General features: G+C 64.7%; 1 protein-coding gene across 1 annotated transcript in view; it reads left to right on the plus strand.

The window, feature by feature from the left end:
- KIF1B (kinesin family member 1B) overlaps positions 1 to 19,564 on the plus strand; it is a 142,440-nt gene extending 122,876 nt beyond the window's left edge. The window contains 15 exon segments of the mRNA XM_055140523.1: positions 531 to 597; positions 2,978 to 3,032; positions 3,035 to 3,065; positions 4,456 to 4,560; positions 6,007 to 6,121; positions 6,847 to 6,980; positions 8,470 to 8,531; positions 10,393 to 10,538; positions 10,740 to 10,976; positions 13,020 to 13,091; positions 13,906 to 14,027; positions 14,644 to 14,793; positions 15,230 to 15,422; positions 15,884 to 16,002; positions 16,313 to 19,564. Coding sequence (XP_054996498.1) covers positions 531 to 597; positions 2,978 to 3,032; positions 3,035 to 3,065; positions 4,456 to 4,560; positions 6,007 to 6,121; positions 6,847 to 6,980; positions 8,470 to 8,531; positions 10,393 to 10,538; positions 10,740 to 10,976; positions 13,020 to 13,091; positions 13,906 to 14,027; positions 14,644 to 14,793; positions 15,230 to 15,422; positions 15,884 to 16,002; positions 16,313 to 16,355 — 1,651 coding nt within the window. The 3' untranslated portion in view covers positions 16,356 to 19,564.
- Positions 19,565 to 20,199: the final 635 nt, after the last annotated feature.

Genomic DNA, 20,199 nt, shown 5'->3' on the forward strand with positions numbered 1-20,199 from the left:
CACTCACCGTCCAGCCCCCGTGGCTCCCGGAACCGGCCAGCCCACAGTGCTCACTGCCCCCGTCCAGGCCTCCCCAGGGACGGCGCCAGCCGCTGCTCCGTCTGAGCACTGACACGGCTGGAGGAATCGGGGTTTCTGTAAGCTGCGGGGCGGCGGACGCTCGGGGCCGCCGTGGGCACAGCCGCCCCCGGCTCTGCTTGGCGGTGCCCGGCTTACTCCTGGCCGGAGCGTCTCCCCGGCCCTGCTTCCCAGCCTGGACGCACTGTCTCGGGGAGGCGGAACTGCACTGGGACGTGAGGGACGTTTGTCGCGGCCGTCAGCAGGGCAGCCGAGCCCCAGGGGTGCCGGCGCACACGGCAGCTTGACCGAGTGCCAGTGACTCTGGGGTCACGCCCAGGGCCCGAGTGCTGGGTGCCGCGGTCACTGCACAGCCAGGAGTGCGGCGGCGGTGGCGCCTCTCGGCTGAGCACCCGTCTGTCCGTCTGTCTGTCCGTTCCCCTGACCCGGCCTGACCCTCGTGTCCCTCACAGGTACATCCCGGCCGTGGTCGACCACACGGCGGGCCTGCCGTGCCAGGGCACCTTCCTGCTGCACCAGGTACTGCGGGGCCTCCTGGCTGCTCACCGGGCGCTGGGGCTGGGCGGGGGAGGGGAGCACCTGTCCCCCCCTTGGGGAGTGTTTGTGTTTTCAGTGTCTCTTCCTCAAACCCTTCAGACACAGGTGAGCCCGCAGTTGCTTGGAAAGCCTCTCTCCTCCTCCCCCTCTCTCTCTCCTCCTCTCTCCTCCCCTCCCCTCCTCTCTCCCCCTCTCTCTCTCCTCTTCTCTCTCTCCTCCTTTCTCTCTCTCACTCTCTCTCTTCCTCTCTCCCTCTCTCTCCCTCTCTCTCTCCCTCTCCCCCACTCTCTCTCCCTCTCCCTCTCTATCCTCTCCCTCTCTCTCTTCCTCTCTCCCTCTCCCTCTCTTCTCTCTCCCTCTCTCTCTTCCTCTCTCCCTCTCCCTCTCCTCTTTCTCTCCCTCTCTCTCCCTCTCCCCCTCTCTCTCCCTCTCCCCCTCTCTCTCCCTCTCTCCCCCTCTCTCTCCCTCTCTCTCTCTCCCTATCTCTCTCCCTCTCCCTCTTCTCTCCCTCTCTCTCTTCCTCTCTCCCTCTCTTCTCTCTCCCTCTCTCTCTCCCTCTCTCTTCTCTCTCCCTCTCTTTCTCCCTCTCCCCCTCTCTCCCTCTCTCTCTCCCTCTCCCTCTCTCTCTTCCTCTATCCCTCTCCCTCTCTCTCTTCTCTCCCTCTCTCTTCCCCTCTCCCTCTCTCTCTCCCTCTCTTTCCTCCCTCTCTTCTCTCCCTCTCTCTTCCCCTCTCCCTCTCCCTCTCCCTCTCTCTCCCTCTCCCTCTCTCTCCCTCTTCCTCTATCCCCCTCTCTCTCTTCTCTCCCTCTCTCTTCCCCTCTCCCTCTCCCTCTCTCTCCCTCTCCCTCTCTCTCCCTCTCTCTCTCCCTCTCTCACTGGCTTTCTGGCATATTCTTACTGAGCCTTGCCCGGCTGCTGGTTCGTGCAGCACCTGTGCTGGGTGTGAGGGTTATTTCGTACTCGGAGCCTGTGCTTCCGGCCAGAAGGTCCGACACGCCGGCCCGTGGGACACTAGCCCACTTTGGGACCAGAGTCAGTTTGGTCATTTCTCCACTCTCTGTGCCAGCCGGGTGGAGGGTCGGGCCATCACTTCCGGGGTGCACCTCTGGACACTGTTCCTTGCACTGCCTGACAGCCCGGGGGGTCCCTTTTAGGGCTCCGTTCCCCAAAGTGGGGGACACTCTCTGTCAGGGGTGCTGGAAAGTGCCAGCAGGTTCTAGTAACCTGGGTGTCACGGGGCGGGGGCACTTCCTGTTTGCTTAAAAGGGCAGACTTTTGGGGGCTGGAGGGATGGCACAGCGGGGAGGGCGTTGGCCTTGCACGCGGCTAACTGGGTTCGATTCCCAGCATCCCATAGGGTCTCCTGAGCACTGCCAGGGGTAATTCCTGAGTGCAGAGCCAGGAGTAACCCCTGAGCATCGCCGGGTGTGACCCAAAAAGAAAATAATAAAAGGTGGGGTAGACTTCTCAAGGGGGCACTGGGTGTTTCTTTCTTTTTTTTTTTTGGAGTGAAATAGATTTTATTTGGAGGGTTGTAGGCAGGGGAGGGAGGGAGAGGGTGGGAGTGCTCAGGAGTAAAGAGTAAAGTGCTCAGAGAGAGCCCGGGCTTCCCCACGGGCGGGACAGCCCTGTGCACACTCCAGCATTGGACACGAAGCACGAAAGTCCGCGTCTCCCAGGGAGATGCAGCCACAGCGGCACCTGTGCGCCCTTCCTTTGTCCCGGGCGGCCCTTACGGGGTTCTCCGACCTGCCCCCAGGGGCGTCACCCAGGTCAGTCTGTTCCTAGAGGGCTCCCGGGGGGGTAGGGTCGGGAGTGTCTTCTCTGAAGCTCCTCTTCTTTTTTTTCTTCTTTCCTTTTTTCTTTTCGGGTCACCCCCAGCGATGCTCAGGGGCTCCTCCTGGCTCTGCACTCAGGAAGGAGTGACGGTGCTCAGGGGACCATATGGGATGCTGGGAATCGATGCGTCCCTACCCCCAGGACCCGCACTGTCACGCTCTACCCGCCCCAAGGCCCACTGCCAGCCCCCAAGAGCCACAGGGCAGGAGCGAGCCTGACACCCCCAGTGGGGCCCCTGGAATTTAAGTCCTGAATGCAAAGTGATAGATTTTATTTTCTTAACTGCGCCTGGGGGTCACACCCTGCAGTGCTGGGGCCTAATCCTGGCTCTGCACTCAGGGATCAGTCCTGGCAGGGCCTGGGGGGCCCCCTGGGATACGGGGATGGAGCCCGGGGATACAGGGCAGGCCCCCCGCCTTGGTGCCACAGCCCGGGCCCAGCAGAGAGCTGGTGCTCCTTTCCGCGGAGAGGGAATCCGTGCCAGTGTGGCCGGGCGGCTCCCTGACCGCGCCCTCCCCCCAGGGCATCCAGCGGAGGGTCACAGTGACCATCCTGCACGAGAAGGGCAGCGAGCTGCACTGAAGGACGTGCGGGAGCTGGTGGTGGGTGAGTCCGGGGACGGGGCTGGGCTGGGACTCGGCCCCTCCGCTCAGCGGCTCGGGAGCCGTGGGGGAGGGGCCGTTCCAGCGAGAACGCGGCCTCCGGGGCTGGGGCCCGGCTCCCGGCGCTGGCCCCTGGGTCAGCCTCCGCCGTGGCCGCCAGCCGGGGCGTGGACGGTCCCTGTCACTCGCCTGTGTGGCCCAGACACCCAGGGAAAGCCTGTGGCCGGGGTGAGGCCCGCCCCGGGACCCCAGCCCTGGGGTCAAGGTCGCTGTTCCCCCAGCAGAGGGCGAACGAGGACGAGCCACGCGTCCTGGGCAGGGAAGGGCCCCAGGGCAGACGGGCTGATGGGCCGAGGGAGACGCAAAGGGTCTGGGGCAGGTGGAGGTGTCCAGAGCAGTGTCTGGAGCTGGGGACCAGGGACGTGCCACCCCGTATGGTCCCCAGGGCCCCACCAAAGGGGACTCCTCGGTGCAGGCCGGAGTCAGCCCCGAGCACCTCTGGGTGTGACAAGAGAGAGAGAGAGAGAGAGAGAGAGAGAGAGAGAGAGAGAGAGAGAGAGAGAGAGAGAGAGAGAGAGAGAGGAGAGAGAGGGAGAGAGAAAGGGAGAGAGAGGGAGAGAGAGAGGGAGGGAGAGAGAGGGACAGAGGGAGAGGGAGAGAGAGAGAGGGAGAGGGAGAGAGTGGGAGAGGGAAGGGAGAAAGGGAGGGAGAGAGAGAGGGACAGAGAGGGACAGAGGGAGAGGGAGAGAGAGGGAGGGAGAGGGAGGGAGAGAGAGAGATAGAGATAGAGAGAGAGAAAGAGAGATAGAGATAGAGAGAGGAGAGAGAGAGAGGGAGAGAGAGGAGAGGGAGAGGGAGGAAGGGAGAATTTTCCCCCGGGAAAGTGGTGCGGGCCGGGCTGAAGCACCTGCCGTGTGTGCGGCTCGTTGGAGTCTCGGGTACCGCAAGGGTCCCCGCCCCGAGCCAGGAAGGGTCCCTGAGCCCCCTAGGCATGACCCCCCCCCAGAATTAAAAGACAGTCCAGAGGCGGGGCGAGGGCCGTGAGGAGTCTGAGGCTGTGTGAGGTGAGGGGCATCACCTTCAGGGTCTCTCAGTTTCGGGGGCTGGTGTTTTGGCTTCTGGGCCACGCCCGGAAGTGCTCAGGGTTTGCTCCAGGCTCTGTGCTCAGGGATCACTCCTGACTGGCAGGGGCCATACTGGGTGGCAGGGATCGAACCCGGGTCGGCTGCATGCAGGCCAGCGCCCTCCCCCGCGAGGGTGCCAGGAAGCAAAGCTGAGGGTCCGAGGGCCCGGTGGGCGCGGGCACAGGGAGGCCGCGGAGGGGTGCCATCACGCCAGGGCCTCCACGGCGCTGGCTCCGCGTGGCCTGAGTCTCTGGTCTCCCCCGCCCCCTCCCAGGCGGATCCGGAACAAGCCTGAGGTGGACGAGGCCGCGGTGGACGCCATCCTGTCCCTCAACATCATCTCGGCCAAGTACCTGAAGTCCTCGCACAGCTCCAGCAGGTGGGAGCTCACTGCCCCCCTCGCCCCTGCCCCCCCGCTCGCCCCCCTCTCCCCCTGCCCCCCTGCTCACCCCCCTGCCCTCCTGCTCACCTTGGTGCCCCCTGCTCGCCCCCCTGACCCCCCGCTTACCCCCCTGCCCCCTGTTCGTCCCCCTGCCGCCCCTCATCTCGAAAGCACGGTTGGGGGCCGGAGAGGTGGCCCAGTGGGCAGGGCGCTTGCCTCGCACTGGCCAGCCCGGGCTCCATCCCCGGCACCCAGTATGCCCTCTGAGCGCAGAGCCAGGAGTCCGCCCCGAGCACCCCCCGGTGAGGCCCCCACGCGAGCATCACTGCTTCTCGTGCTTATCCCGAAAGAACGTGCCACCGAGGGGCCCGGCGGGTCTGAGAAGCTGCCTGCGCCCTGCGGGACACTCAGGACAGGCTCTTTCTCTCGGTCCAGTTTGCCGTGAGCGTCTCTCGTGAAGGCTGAGAGGCCCCAGAGCCGCATCCCCCGCCGGGAGGAGCCGGGCGCGGGCAGGGCGCGGGCAGGGCGCGGGCAGGGCTCCGTGTGGAGGCAGCGAGCCCCGTCCCCGCAGACACGTCCCACAAGTGCCACATCCCCCAGGAGGGCCGCCACGGGTCAGACCAGCACCGGGCACGGGCCCGGGGCGTGCGAGGGCGCCAGAGCTCAGCGCGGCGTCCGCTGCGGGCTGGGGGCCCGGCCTGGCCAGGAGAGACTCTAGGAGTCAGCCCAGGACAGCTGGAGTGGCCACGGCCTCCCCGCCCAGAGCAGGCTTGCAGGGGGCCGTGCTGGGCTCGCTGTGGGGAGAGGCGGCTCGGCGGGCGCCTCCAACCGGCCCGTGCCTGTGCGCCTTCCGCCTGCCCTTCCCTCCGGGCCTCCGGGTCTACGCAGATAGTTTTCCTTGTTCTTTCCTTCCTTCCTTCCTCCTTCCTTCCTTCCTTTCTCCCTTCTCCCTCCCTCCCTCCCCTCCCTCCCTCCCTCCCTCCCTCCCTCCCTCCTTCCTTCCTTCCTTCCTTCCTTCCTTCCTTCCTTCCTTCCTTCCTTCCTTCCTTCCTTCCTTCCTCCTTTCTTCCTCCCTCCCTCTCTCTCTCCCTCCCTCTCTGTCTCTGTCTCTGTCTCTTTCTTGGGATTGACCCCAAGGCCTTGACCCATGCAGCACGGGCCCCCCTGTAACCTCCTCCCCTCGCAGGCAGCCTGTTCCTGCCCACACAGCCCCTTCCGCCAGCCTCGGGGCCGCACACAGCGGACTCTCTGCTGAGCTCAGGCTCAGTTTCTGGCAGCCCAGAAGCTGCCCAGGAGAAATGGCTCTGCCGGCCCCTTCCAGGTGGGGGAGGAGGGAGCAGAGCTCAGAGCCCCGGCGCCGAGTCTGGCGTGGACGGTGGGCGGGCGCCGGGCAGCACCTGGCCCTGGTCCTTGCAGTGACGCCCCCTTTGCCCCCTGGCCCAGGACCTTCTACCGATTCGAGGCAGTGTGGGACAGCTCCCTGCACAACTCGCTGCTCCTGAACCGGGTCACGCCCTACGGAGAGAAGATCTACATGACGCTGTCGGCCTACCTGGAGGTGAGGCGCCCCCGGGCCGGGCCTGGCGTGCCCAGGGGTGCGCGGGGCTGCGGCGGGCTCCCTGCACGGCCTGGAGTGCGCTCTCGGCGCCCGTCTGCTGCCCGGCCGGGCCCCGGGGGCTTGGGGGCCGGCATCTCAGCCGCCGGCACCAGCCTGAGTGTGAGGCCCTGACGCTGCCCCCTCCTGCCTGTGGTCCCATCACTCCGTGCCTCAGTTTCCCCCTGGCAACAGGGGGAAGAGTGATCCTACTTGTTATCTGCACTGGCTGAGAGTAGCACTCGGCTGTGTGGCTGGGGTAGGAGGTGGTTGGGGCGGCCTGGAGATGCTGTTACCAGTTTCACGGGGGCACTGGCACTCCGGGGCCAGAGAAATAGTGCAGGGCCGGGGTCTCTCCCCAGCAGAGAGCCGGAGTGGCCCCCCAAGTGCCTCTGAGCAGGGCCGAGCCGCAAGTCCCGTCCCGTCCGAGTGGGGGCCTGGGGCCTGGCTCGGGGCCGTTTGCAAGGTCCTATAAAGGGGTTTTGAACCGTGCAAATATCACGTGACTGATATTTGCTGTTGCCACCACTAATCTGGGACAAGTAAATGTCCTTAGTCCCCCGCGCTCCGCCAGGAGCAGCCCCGGGCGCCGCCTGGTGTGGCCCAGCCGCCAGCCTTGCCCGCCCCCCACACCCCGGGTGCTGGGCGCCGAGTCTGCCTGCGCTGACCGCCCCCCACCCCCGCCCTAGCTGGACCACTGCACCCAGCCGGCCGTCATCACCAAGGACGCGTGCATGGTGTTCTACTCCCGCGACGCCAAGATCTCGCCGCCCCGCTCGCTGCGCGGCCTCTTCGGCAGCGGCTACTCCAAGTCCCCGGACTCGTAAGTTCTCCTGACGGCCGGGCCGGACTCAGTGCCGCCCGCCCGCCCGCGGCCTCCACCCTCCTGGGCCTGGGTCTGCGACCAGTAGCTGGGCTGGGTGACACAGAGGCTGGCCGTGAGGATTCGGAGGGGACAAGGACGTGGCCCCCGGGGCCAGGGGGCTCGCCTTGTATGTGGCCATCCAGACCCCTGGGCGCTGCCCAGAGTGACCAGCCAGGCACGAGGCTGGGAAAGACCCCAACACCGCTGGGTGTGGCCCCCAAACTCAGCCTTGCCCACAGAGGAAAGGTGGTTGGAGAAAGCGCTGGGGGGGGCCAGAGACAGGCCCGGGGGCTGGGCCGCGCGCCAGGCACCTAGCCGACCCCCGGCACTGCCAGAAGTGACCCCAAGGCCCAGAGCTGGGAGTTGCCCTCAGCACCACCAGGGGTGCCGCACCCCCACATTTAAAGCCTAAAGAAGGGAAAGGAGTTGCCGGTGGGTCTGGGGTCTCTGCTGGAGGGACGGGCAGGGAGCTCTGTAGGAGGCCGGCCCACCCCCCCACCGGCCCCGGCCGCCGTGGCACTGACAGCCCCCGGGTCCCGCTGTCACAGACACCGAGGCACAGGCTCGGCTGCCTGAGCCATGGGCGGGCGTCAGGAGAGGGGTTGGAGGTGCAGCGTCTGGCCCTCGGCTAAGGTCCTCGATTATTGTCCCATTTCCTTTGTTCCCCCCAGGTAGACTGTAGCTCAGTGGCCTTAGCAAGAGAAGGGAAAAAGTATATTCGAAAGATTGAGATAAGAGGCCGGAGCAGTAGCACAGCAGCAAGGGCGTTTGCCTTGTAACAGTCAACCCGGGTTCGATCCCCAGCATCCCATATAGTCCCCTAAGCAACTGCCAGGACTAATTCCTGAGCGCAGAGCCAGGAGTCAGCCCTCAGCATCGGCGGGTGTGGCCCCCAAACCAGAAAAATATTTTGAGATTAAAAAGACTCCTCTTAGGAACAAGTGCCCGCCACAGCTCCTGAGCCGGGGAGGAGCAGGGACCGTGCAGAGATGTCTGTGGTGGAGCCGGAAGACGCTCAGCGAGCCAGAGCACAGGCTTTGATCCATGGCACCTCCTGTCCCCCTGAGCACTGTGCTAGGAGTAGCCCCCGAGCACTGTCTGGAATAGCCAGAAGAAGAAGAAGAATGTCTGGGCCAGAGAAGGCAGGACTGGGTCACCTGTGGTTGACCCTGGTTCCGTCCCTGGCACTGCACAAGTCTCCTTACCAGCATCGGGGGTGGCTCCTGAGCACAGAGCCAGGAGTAACCCAGCGCCCCGGAGCGTGTGGCCCAGAACCCCCCCCACCGTCTGACCCCACCCCCACCAAAAAAAGAAATGTCTGTCCTTAGATTGGCACTGAAAGCTGTGCTTGCCGTGGGGCGGGCTGCGGATCGTGCGGGGAGGGAGCGGGATGGGCCTGGGCTCGTGCCGTGTGGGATGAGGCCGTTGTTTGTTTCTCTTCGAGCAGCAACCGAGTCACTGGGATTTATGAACTCAGTTTATGCAAAATGGCAGACACAGGAAGTCCAGGTGAGCCTGCGCGGGCTAGGGCGGGGGGACCCTGAGGTGTGCGAAGGAATTCTGGGGCCCTCCCGCGCGGGGCGGACGGAGAATGTGGGAAGCCAGGTCCACCCCGCAGGCGTCGCCCAGACCAGAGGGTGGCGGCAGCCCCAGTACGGTTGGTTGTTGGTCTAAAGCAGTTATAAAACTGTTGCCAACCGGGCTGGAGTGATAGCGTAGCGGGGAGGGTGTTTGCCTTGCATGCGACCGACCCGGGTTCGATTCCCAGCGTCCCATATGGTCCCCTGAGCACCGCCAGGGGTAATTCCTGAGTGAAGAGCCAGGAGTAACCCCTGTGCATCGCTGGGTGTGACCCAAAAAGCAAAAAAAAAAAAAAAACTGTCGCCAACCACCTGTCTCCCGGCGGGGGGTCAGGCGGGGAGTAGTGGAACACGGTGTTGGCCTTGCAGCCGCCACCCCTGGGCCCGTCCCTGCACCATAGACGTCCCCAGGCTCCTGAGCAACTCCGGGTGTCCCGAGGCGGGAGGAAGCCCGGGGGTTAGCCTGGTTCGTCTTGGGCAACTCCATGACCGTCTTCCCCACTCTGGCCCCGGAGAGTGTGACAGTGGCCCCTCTCGAGTGGCCACACAAGCCGGGCTTCCTGGCTCTGGGAAGACGAGGGAGCGTGTTCAGCTGGCCCCGGGGCCTCTGCCGCCTCTCTCTGGCCAGCTGCTGTGACGTCTTGTTTGTTGGCCTTAAATATTTGCATTTCTGGGTTTTGAAACTGGAAGGTGAACCGAAAAATATCTACTGACTATGAGTTTGAGTCATTTTAGAAGCACGGATGGAAAAGTGGGCAGGTACATTTTTGATGGGGGAAAGAAAAATGGGCCGGAATGATAGTACAGCCCTTAAAGCGTTTGATTTGCACACTGCTAACCTGGGTTTGGTCCCCTGCTCCCCGTATGGTCTCCTGAGCACCTCCAGGAGTGATTCCCGAGTGCAGAGCCAGGAGTAACCCCTGAGCATCTGTGGGTGTTACCCCAAAACAAACAAACAAAAAACATTTTGAGGGCCAGGGAGATCGTATAGCGGGGAGGATTCTTGCCTTGTGCAGCTGACCCAGGTTCGATCCCCAGAACCCCATATGGTCCCCTGAGCCCCTCCAAGAGTGATCCCTGAGTGTAGAGCCAGGAGGGAGGCCCCAAACCAAAATAAATTTTAAAAATCCCACTTTAACTATGAATCTAAAATTCCATATCGGCTGATTATTGTTTCCAGGTAATTACTTGAGGAATCTGTAAAGTTAATTTCAATTTATTTCTCATTTTAAAATAGCCATGGCCGGAGCGATAGCACAGCGGGTAAGGCGTTTGCCTTGCACGCGGCCGACCCGGGTTCGATCCTCGGCATCCCATAGGGTCCCCTGAGCACCGCCAGGAGTAATTCCTGAGTGCAAAGCCAGGAGTAACCCCTGAGCATCGCTGGGTGTGACCCAAAAAGCAAAAAAAAAAAAAAAAAAAAGTAAAATAGCCATGGGCCAGAGGTGCGCCCCCCCCACCATGGGGCCATGCTCGCGGGGCGGGGCCAGGAACTCAGGGGTGGGGCCAGGAGCTCGGGGGCGGGGCTAGGATCGCGGGGGCGGGGCCAGGCTCAGGGGTCAGCACCCCTTCCTACCCACTCCTCACCGAGAAATCACCCGAAAGGTGGGCGCAGGGGGAGCCCGCCGAGCTGTGGTGGTGTGTTGGTCCGTCCCCTCCCCCGAGTCCCTGGCCGTGTGTCCGGGGGGAGCAGGGTCCTGCGGGACAGACTCCCACGCGAGGTCGGGCCGGGGTCTCCCCTGACGGGAGGGGACTCGTCCGAGCCGCCCGGTGCCCCCCGCCCCGTCCAGGCATGCAGAGGAGACGCCGGAAGGTGCTGGACACGTCCGTGGCCTACGTGCGGGGAGAGGAGAACCTGGCGGGCTGGCGGCCGCGCGGGGACAGCCTCATCCTGGAGCACCAGTGGGAGCTGGAGAAGCTGGAGCAGCTGCACGAGGTGGGCGGCGCCCTGGGAGGCCCCGCCCCACCCCGCCCGGGGAGGCCCCACCTATCCCGCCCCGGGAGGCCCCGCCCCTCCCCAGGGCTCCACCCCGGGAGGCCCCACCCCGCCCCGGGAGACCCGCCCATCCCAACCCGGAGGCCCCGCCCCGCCCCGCCCCGCCCCGGGCTCCACTGAGGCCCCGCCCTGGCCTTGCAGGTGGAGCGCACGCGCCACTTCCTGCTGCTGCGCGAGCGCCTGGGCGAGCGCGCGCCCGCCCGCGCCGAGCCGCTGAGCCCCAGCCTGAGCAGCGGGACCCTGAGCGCGTCCACCAGCATCTCCTCCCAGATCTCCTCGGCCACCTGCGAGAGCGCCGCCTCGCCCAGCGACAGCAGCGGCTACGACTCGGCCGACGTCGAGAGCCTGGTGGACCGCGAGAAGGAGCTGGCCACCAAGGTGAGCGCGCGCGCGCGCGCGTGTGTGTGTGTGTGTGTGTCTGTGTCTGTGTGTGTGTGTGTCAGTCTGTGCATGTGTCAGTCTGTGTGTGTCAGTCTGTGTGTGTGAGACTGTGTGTGTCTGTGTGTGTGTCAGTCTGTGCCTGTGTGAGTCTGTGTGTGTGTCTGTGTGTGAGTGTGTGTCAGTCTGTGTGTGTGTCTGTGCGTGTGTCAGTCTGTGTGTGTGAGTCTGTGTGTGTGAGTCTGTGTGTGTCAGCCTGTGCATGTGTCAGTCTGTGTGTGTGAGACTGTGTGTGTGAGTCTGTGTGTGTCTGTGTGTGTGTCAGTCTGTGTGTGTCAGTCTGTGCGTGTGTCAGTCTGTGCCTGTGTGAGTCTGTGTGTGTGTCAGTCTGTGTGTGTGTCCGTCTGTGTGTGTGTCAGTCTGCGTGTGTCAGTCTGTGTGTGTCTGTGTGTGTGTGTCAGTCTGTGCGTGTGTGAGTCTGTGTCAGTCTGTGTGTGTGTGTCAGTCTGTGTGTGTGAGTCTGTGTGTGTGAGTCTGTGCGTGTGTCAGTCTGTGTGTGTGTCAGTCTGTGTGTGTCAGTCTGTGCGTGTGTGAGTCTGTGTATATGTGTCTGTGTGTGTGTCTGTGTGTGTGACTGCATTACCACTGAGGGCCTCAGCTGTGTGTGTGTGTGAGTCTGTGTGTGTGTGAGTCTGTATATGTGTGTCTGTGTGTCACTGATGCCTCCTCAGCTGTATATGTGTGTGTCTGAGTCTGTGTGTGTGTTTGTTATCACTGAGGGCCTCCTCAGCTGTGTGTGTGTCTGAGTCTCTGTGTGTGTGTGACTGTGTGTCCGTGTTGTCACTGAGGGCCTCCTCAGCTCTGTGTGTGTGTGTGTGTGTGAGGGTAAAACTGAGTGCCCCCATATGTGACACTGTGTGTGTGTGTAACTGAGGGCCTCTGTATAAGAGCACTGTCTGTGTGTGCGACTGAGGGCCACCGTGTGTGAGACTGTGTGTGTGTGTGTGTGTGTGTGTGTGTGTGTTAGACGCCATGTCCCAGCACAAGGGACCAGAGGGCCGTGTGGCCAGTGTGAGGGTGGGGCCAGGGGCCCTGAGCACTGAGCAGGCTCGGGCGCGTCCACCTGCTGGTCCCCGTGCTCCCCAGCAGCTCCCCCCCGGAGCGCTGTTGCCCCCCGGCACACGCTTCCCTCCCTCCCGCTCACACCTGAGTCTCCGCAAGAGCCGCCCCAGCAGAAGAAGCGAATAAGCGCCTGAGGAGCAGCAGAAGCGATGGCTTGTGGCGAGGAGGAGACAGCGACAGAAAGAACTCTGGGAACTGGGGCGACGGTTCCCGGGGCAGGCGCACGGGCTTGCGTGGGGGGCCCAGGCCCGGGGCCCAGCCCCAGCCCCCGTGCCACGCGCGCCCCTTACCCTGAGCCTGGGCTGGCTCCAGGCCGAGCACTGCTGCGTGAGATCTAAGATCCCCACACGGAAAGGCTCTTGCCTGTCACAGTCCAGACAAGAAACAGCCACCCGGGCCAGGGCGACAGCACAGCGGGGGGCGGGGGGCGGGCGTCTGCCTGGCACGCGGCACCTGGGCTTGATCCTTGGCGTCCTGGGTGGCCCCCCGAGCACCGCAGGAGCGATCCCTGGGCACTGCCGGGGTGGCCCCGACACAGAAAAGGAGTCATGGTGTCAGGGAGGAGGAGGAGGGGGAGGAGGAGAAAGAGGAGGAGGAGGAGGAGGAGGGGGAGGAGGAGGAGGAGGAGGAGGAGGAGGAGGAGGAGGAGGTCGAGGTCGAGGCTGAGGTCTGGCCACGCTGCGCCTGCCCAGGGGACAGTCACCGAGGGCGTGTCCTGGGCCCCGGCAGGCAGTGGCTGAGGACAGAGGGGGTTGAATGTGCTTCCGGTGGGCTCTGTGGGCGCAGGGTGGGAGGGGGCGTGGGGCGAGGGCTCTCGCTGGCACCTCGGGGCCTGGCCCGGGTCTGCTCAGCCCGAAGGTCTCCTGAGGCCCGCCCGGCCCCCGCCCGCCTCATGCGGCCCCTTCCCGCTTCCTCCCGCAGTGCCTGCAGCTCCTCACGCACTCGTTCAACCGGGAGCTCAGCCAGGTGCACGACAGCACCAGCGACTGTAAGGTGAGCCGGAACCCGAGCCGGAACCACAGCCAGAACCCAAACCTGAGCCAGAGCAGAGCCAGAGCCAGAACCCAAGCCAGAGCCAGAACCCGAGCCAGAACCTGAGCCAGAGCAGAGCCAGAACCCGAGCCAGAGCCAGAACCCGAGCCAGAACCTGAGCCAGTGCCAGAGCCAGAACCCGAGCCAGAGCCAGAGCAGAGCCGGAACCCGGCGTGCTGGAGCTGGGGCTCTGTCTCCCAGAGGGGCCGCTGTCGGCTCTAACCTGGGTCTCTGGAGGAAAACGCCCTTTGGGTCACTGTGTCACTGTGTGTCACTGACCAGGGGCCAGTCAGAGGCCTGAGGCGCTTCCTTGCGTGCTCGTGACCCGACTCCTGTCCCAGCACTGGCTGCGACCGCTGGGCACGCCCCTGCCGCCCCCCGAGTCCTGGGGCTCTTGATGCAGTGTTCCCCCTTCTACCGTGGCCAATGCCCCAGAGAACGGCCACTCACCCCGGTCTGGGCCCTGGACCTTTTCTGCAACTTCTCAGATAATCCAAAGTCCTTTCTGCTATTCTGGGGGCCTGGGGGGGTCTTTGTTTTGGTAGTTCTGGGCGCGGAACTAGGGCCTCCGCCCCCTCGGGGGTCTTTGCCGGGGCTGTTTCTGGCGCAGGCCCCGTGGTCCCAGTGATGGTCTCTGACTGGTGGTCATCACCTCGCCACCCCTGGGGCCCCAGGCCTCTGCCCTGTCCTTAGAATAGTGCCCGGGGGCCGCCACGGGGCGGTTCAGAGGGCGGCTGCCCTCTCAGCACTGTCCCCCTCCCCCTGTCCCCCCCAGCTGTCCGACATCTCCCCGCTGGGCCGGGCCGCCTCTGTGTCCAGCCTCAGCAGCGCCACCCTGACGCCGTCCTCCACCTGCCCGTCTCTGCTGGACTCGCGCAGCAACTCTCTGGACCAGAAGTGAGTCCGCGGCCTCCAGGGAGGCCTGAGAAAACGGGGCTGTCCCCGTGGGTGTCCCCGTCCCCGGGGGCAGTGTCGGAACACGTGTGACAGCAGCCCAGACAGGACATCACGGCGCTGACCACTGCACCAGCCTCAACCCTCCTCTGTCCCTCCCACACTGCCCACTGCCCCCCACCACAGACTCGGGGAGCCAGACCCTGGGGAATCTGCAGACCCGCTTGGGGGAAGCATGTTGGGGCAGGGGTGGGGTCCAGTGGGTGGGGCGTGCGCCTGGCGTGCAGCCCTTCTGGGCCCCATCCTGCACCCCTCTCCGGCCCCCAAGCCTGAGCACAGAGCCAGAAGTCCATCCTGAGCACCGCTGGGTGTGGCCCTGCCCACGCCCATAAGTCAGTAAACCAGCCCCGAGCATAGGGCGCGCCCGGCCGATCCCCCCAGCCCGCGGGCGCCCCCTGCCGCGTCCTCTCAGTTTTCCGGTTTCTGGAATTTCTTAGATGGGTCCTGCTCACGGGTGGCGGGTGAGGGGGTGCTGTAGGCTGCGCGGGGGGGTCCCAGGAGGGGGGCTCACTGTCGGAGATCTCTGGGGTCTAACGGAGGCTCCTTCCCGCCCGGCAAGGACCCCCGAGGCCAGCTCCCGGGCCTCCAGCCCCGGCCCCGACTATGAGCAGTTCCAGATTGTCCCGGCCCTGGAAACACCGTTTTTGGCCAGAGCAGGAAAAAATGAATTCCTCAACCTCGTTCCGGATATTGAAGAAATCAGACCAGGGTGAGTACTGCGGGCCGGCGACGCGGGGCCCAGGCCGAGAAAGACTTTCCTGCCTCCGCCGTCTCTGAGCAGATGGCCCCCCCGGGCCTCCTGTGGGCACGGCTTCCCGAGCGATGCAACCAAGCCAGGCTCTTGAGCATCTGCCAAGTCGTCCTTGACCAGTGAGGGGGTACCTACAGGTCACTGCAGGGCCACCTGACCGGCAAGGGGGTTCCGATGGGTCACTGCGGGGCCGCCTGACCGGCGAGGGGGTTCTGATGGGTCACTGTGGAGCCGCCTGACCGGCGAGGGGGTTCCGACGGGTCACTTAGGGGCCCTCCCGCGGCCCTGGCGGGGGTCCGGGCCTCCGTCTGATGGGAGAGCCGGGCGGGCGTCTGGTTTCGCACTCGCTCTCCCTCTGAGCCGCCGGCCTCTCGCTCTCTCGCTCTCCCCCCAGCTCCGTGGTCTCCAAGAAGGGCTACCTGAACTTCAGGGAGCCCCTGTCCAGCAGCTGGACCAAGCACTTTGTGGTGGTCCGCCGGCCCTACGTGCTCATGTACAACAGCGACAAGGACCCGGTGGAGCGCGGCATCATCAACTTGTCCACGGCGCAGGTGGAGTTCAGCGAGGACCCGCAGGCCCCCACCAGGGTGAGTGCCGCCCCCCGCTGGGCTCGGGGCGGTTCTTTCTCTCCTCCTCCTCTTCCTCTCCCACCCCCCTCCCGCCCCCTCTCCCTTCTCCCTCTTCTTTCTTCTCCTCCTCCTTCGCCTCCTCCTTCTGTTTTTTTTCTCCTATTTTGACTTTGGGGCCAGGCCAGGCAGCGCTCAAGGGCTGCCCCCAGCCTTTGGGGGTCGCTGCCGGGAGTTCTGGGGTGATACCGGAGCTCTCACACGCCAGCCCAGCCCCCGGGGGGGGCGGGGATCAGCACGTAGGGCTGGCGGCACACCCACGAGTGCCACGTGGTGCCGGGGGTGGAACAGGGACAGCTGCTCTCGCCCTCCCTCCCCTCCCCTCCCCTCCCCTCCGTGCTGTCTCTCAGGCCCCAGCACCCTGGTGCACGGTGCCTGGGCCTGGACCCCCCTGTGACGCTGCCGCCCCTGCACGCTTGCAGGCGCCCAACACCTTTGCCGTGTGCACGAAGCACCGAGGGGTCCTCCTGCAGGCGCTCAACGACAAAGACATGAACGACTGGTTATATGCCTTCAACCCCCTCCTGGCCGGCACCATCCGGTGGGTGCTCCACTGGGGGAGGGGGCGCGGCCCGGGAACAGGCTTGGGGCGGTGGCCACGGGGCGCGCACCGTGTCCCAGCGGCTCCTGGGATTCTGGTCGCGCTTGTTCCCTGTCCATCTCCCGCCTGTACGGGGGCTAGAACGGGGCCGCGGGGCGTGGGAGAGGGGGGACGGGGAGACCCTCGTGAGAGTCCCCTGAGGCGTGTCCAGGTCTGGCCACGGACATCTTGAGGGGCTGGTGCCAGGCTGGGGGACCCCAGGGGAGGGTCCCCACGCGAGGCCTTTGACGCGCCCCCTGTGTCCCCGCAGGTCCAAGCTGTCCCGCAGATGCCCGAGCCAAGCCAAGTTCTGAGCGGCTGCGAGCGCCCCCGCCTTTGAGATATAAAGGAAGTGTCACCTCTCATCTCTGTGGCTCTGTCGCGCCCCCCTGCTTCCCCCTCCTCCTCGCGCTCCACGCCCCCCCCCCCCCGCTCTGGACCTTCCCTCTGTGCTGAGACTTGTTAGTAGCATGTGGCCTAACCAAAGGGGGGAGGGGCACAAGCCACCCGCCCACCCGGCCCCGAGCCCCCAGGGCGCCCGGCGGCTTCAGTTCTTGGTGATTTTGGTCCCTTTCACCGCCGCCCAGTCCCCGCTGTGTCCACCTCTCATGTACGTCCCTCCGTGTGCGGGTGACTTGGGACTTCGTGTCGCGCTTGGCTCCCTCCAGCTGCCAGTGATGTGCCCGTGACTCAGAGACTGCGCGAGCTGCACCCCTGTCTGCCTTTGCAGTTAGTTTCCCTCGGGTGAAAAGTGGGTGGGTGACTTGGGGTCAGGAATGGGGACAGAGAGAGTCTCAGAAACTCAGAGGCAGCGGCCTGGCCAGGGGCTGCCGGGAGGGGCAGAGGGCCTGGCTCTTCCTGGTGGGTTTGGTGGGATGGGCGGGCCCCCTGGTACCCCGGGACCTGCCCCGGCAGGGATGTTCTCCCTGGACATGTCCTGCTGTTCACACTTGCGCCACACGGGGGCGCCGTCCACCTTCTGGATCCCGGGTGGCGCCCGCTTTGCTCAAGTGTGATTCTGGCCACGTTGGTGACCCCTCACATGGGAAATGCTTGACTGGCAGCCCCTTGTGGGTCCCAGAGCAGACCGGGGAGAGTCTCCCCAAAATCCCTGTGGCTTGAACCTGTGGCCCAGGGCCTGTGCCGTGGGTCAGCCCCACCTGACCGAAACATCGCCTGAGGACAGGGGGGCGCCGGCCGTGGCCCTCCCTGCTGACCCCGTGGAAGGTGCTAAAAGGTTCCGGAAAGGGGTCACGCAGTGGTCACGCAGGAATGGCGGGGGTGGACGGGGTGGGGTTTTGATAGACACGCATGTCCCTGCCCCCGACAGACTCCCAGGGAAGCAGCTGCGTCCACTCTGCAGGACTGAGGGCCCGTGGCCTTGAGCCCGCTCTCAGGAGGGGACCCGCCAGGTGGCCCGGGGGTGGGGCCTCACCCTGTCTCGCCCCGCAGAGGGAAGGGGGCTGGGGAATGCAGGAACCCCCAGGCCTGTGACCCCAGCAAGCAGTAGAAACACTCGGGAGGTTTCCGGAACGTTCTTTCCTCCTTAACCGTAGGATGCTGGCTGTAGTGTTGCTTGTTTTCTAAGTGGTCTGTGAGATTTTTAATGTAGTTCAGGGTTTGCTCATTGTCTAACGGACAAAATAGGCCCTTGAGGTGTCCAGGTGGGCCCGGGCTCGGCGTGCTGGGGGCAGCTCCTGGGCCGGAACCACCCCTCACTGCAGGGGCGTGGGGAAGACGGAACTTGGTCCTCTGCAAATGAAATCCCGATGCCGTCGAGGCGCCCGGCACGCGGCCTGGCTCTGGTGCGGGGAGGCTGCGGCGAGGAGACCGTGTGACGCGAGATGGGCGGGTGCTGAGCTGCAGGCGCCAGTGCCACCGGCTCGGGAAGTCTCTGCTCTGGAGGCACCGAACAGGCCGGACTGGACAGCCACGACTGGCCGGCGAGGGGCCCCGAGGCTGTGTTGCCCACGGCCTGCCCCGCCAGGGCTGGCGCCACACCAGGCCTCATCCCCTTTGCAGAGAGGAGGCGGGCGGCCTCAGACTGAACCCCCAGGAGGCCCGAGGCAGCTCCACGGCTGGGCCCGGGCGGGCAGGGAGTGTGGCCTGGAGGGAACGCCTCGAGAGCGCCTTTTCCCGCCTTTACTTTCCCTCCTTGGAGCAGCGGAATGAAGGGAAGGAGAAAACCCTACCCGGATTACAGAGAAGAGAGGCCGCCGTGTGAGCGAGAATCCCCCTCCCCCAACCCCCCAGCCAGCTTCTCCGCCTCCCTTCCCTGCCTCCCCGAGAGTCAGCCAGCTCTCGACACTGCGGGGGGCCAGCCAGCCCCCACACGCTGGGTGCAGGGAAGGGCGAGCACCCCATTCCCTTGCCCGGCTGAGAAATCAACGTGGTCCACTTCCTCCCAACTGCCCAGGACTCGGCCCCTGTCTCGGCGGGGGGTAGATTCTGTCTCGCGGCTGTGAGTTTCACGAAAGGGTCCATCCAGTCCTGGCGGAAGGTCTCCGGGGTCTAAAGAGAAACCGGCTGCCTGGCCCCCGCCTCAAAGCAAAGACTGGCCTGCGCTCTCCGCTCTCCGTCTCCCTCACCCGGGGCTCGTCGGAGTGAGGGCCAGGCGGGATGGCACTGGCCACGGCCCCAACCGCCCCACAGCGCCCGCCCGCCCCCGCCCCCACCCCCACCCCCCACCCCGTTGGGATTAGAGCTGGTTCATCTGTTGGACGACGTGGGTCTCCAGTGCTCCTTTTGACTCCCTTTGAAAAGATGTGATTATTAATCTGCTCCCTAACACGCAAAGACTAATTCTGCTTCTACTAGGCTTGCGGGCGCCGCCCTCGCCCCGGCCAGCCCTTGGCTGCAGGCTGCAGGCACGCAGGGCCGGGCCGGTGCTGCGGTCCGCAGGGGAGTGCCAGCAGAGAGTGGGTCTGAGCCCCGGGAAAGCTCTGGAAAGGAGGTTCAAAGGCGGGAACGGTCATTGGCACAGGTCCCTCGTGCAGAGACTCCCAGCCCGGAGGCCGCACACAGACGAAACGCTCCGCCAAGCGGTCTCCGGCCAGGGCCCGGCTGCTTGCTGCGGCCTCCGTGTCTGACTCCTGCGTCTCCACGATGAACATCCTGGCACCGTTTCTCCCGAGGAATCCATCGCCTTCTCGTGGGGGGCTGTCGAGGGCGTCTCTGAGACTGGCTCCCGGTCCCCGTCGGGCGCAACTCCCCGGCCCCCCTCCCGCCTTCCGGACCAGGCCTCAGCACCTGTGCCTCCCCGGGAGGGAGGGCGCGAGCGGCGGCAACAGTACACGGTTCATTTCCAGTCTTCATCTTCATGTTTTATTATGTAAATACTCTCTGACAGTTCGGAGCTCGAGTATACAGAATGTAAATAGAGTTCTCTCGTATTTGTACTAATTCTGGTTCTTTTGCTGTATAGCCCTCGATGTGCAATGCAGACTTACCTAACTGTGTGTAGCCTTGCATCACGGAACTCGGTGGCCGAGGTCAAATTAATAAAGGTACAACCAGTGCATCAGTGGGGTGTGCCTTTCTTCTGACGCCCTGCGGTACTTACACACAGGTGGGCGCGGTGTGGGGGGGCACAGTCGGGACAGTTCAGGGATGGGCAGAGCCGGCGTCTCCCCCGCCCCGCAGAGATTGTCTTTCTCTGTTCATGATTTTGGGTCACATCCAACAGTACTCGGGGCTGACTCCTGACTCTGTGCTCGGGAATCACTCCTGGCGGTGCTTGGGGGACCCAATGGGATGCCGGGGATCAAACCCAGACCGGCCCCAGGCAAAGCAAATGCCCTCCCCGCTCGCTCTCCTGCCATTCTGGCCACAGCACCCATAGCTTTTTGGGTCACACCCGGTGATGCACAGGGGTTTCTCCTGGCTCTACACTCAGGAATTACTCCTGGCGGTGCTCAGGGGACCATATGGGATGCTGGGAATTGAACCTGGGTCGGCCGCGTGCAAGACAAACGCCCTCCCCGCTGTGCTATCGCTCCAGCCCCAAGAGACTTCTTGACTTGCTGAGGTACCACTTGTCAAGAGCAAAGTCTCCTGTGATGGGGTATCATCCAGCCAGGAGCGTGGGTGTGCTGTGTCTGGGAGTGCGCTGCTCCCGTGGGCCCAGGAAGGAGGGCAGGGCTCAAGGCACGCGCTTTG

Source organism: Sorex araneus, chromosome 5, assembly GCF_027595985.1.
Source record: "Sorex araneus isolate mSorAra2 chromosome 5, mSorAra2.pri, whole genome shotgun sequence".
NCBI lineage: Eukaryota > Metazoa > Chordata > Mammalia > Eulipotyphla > Soricidae > Sorex > Sorex araneus.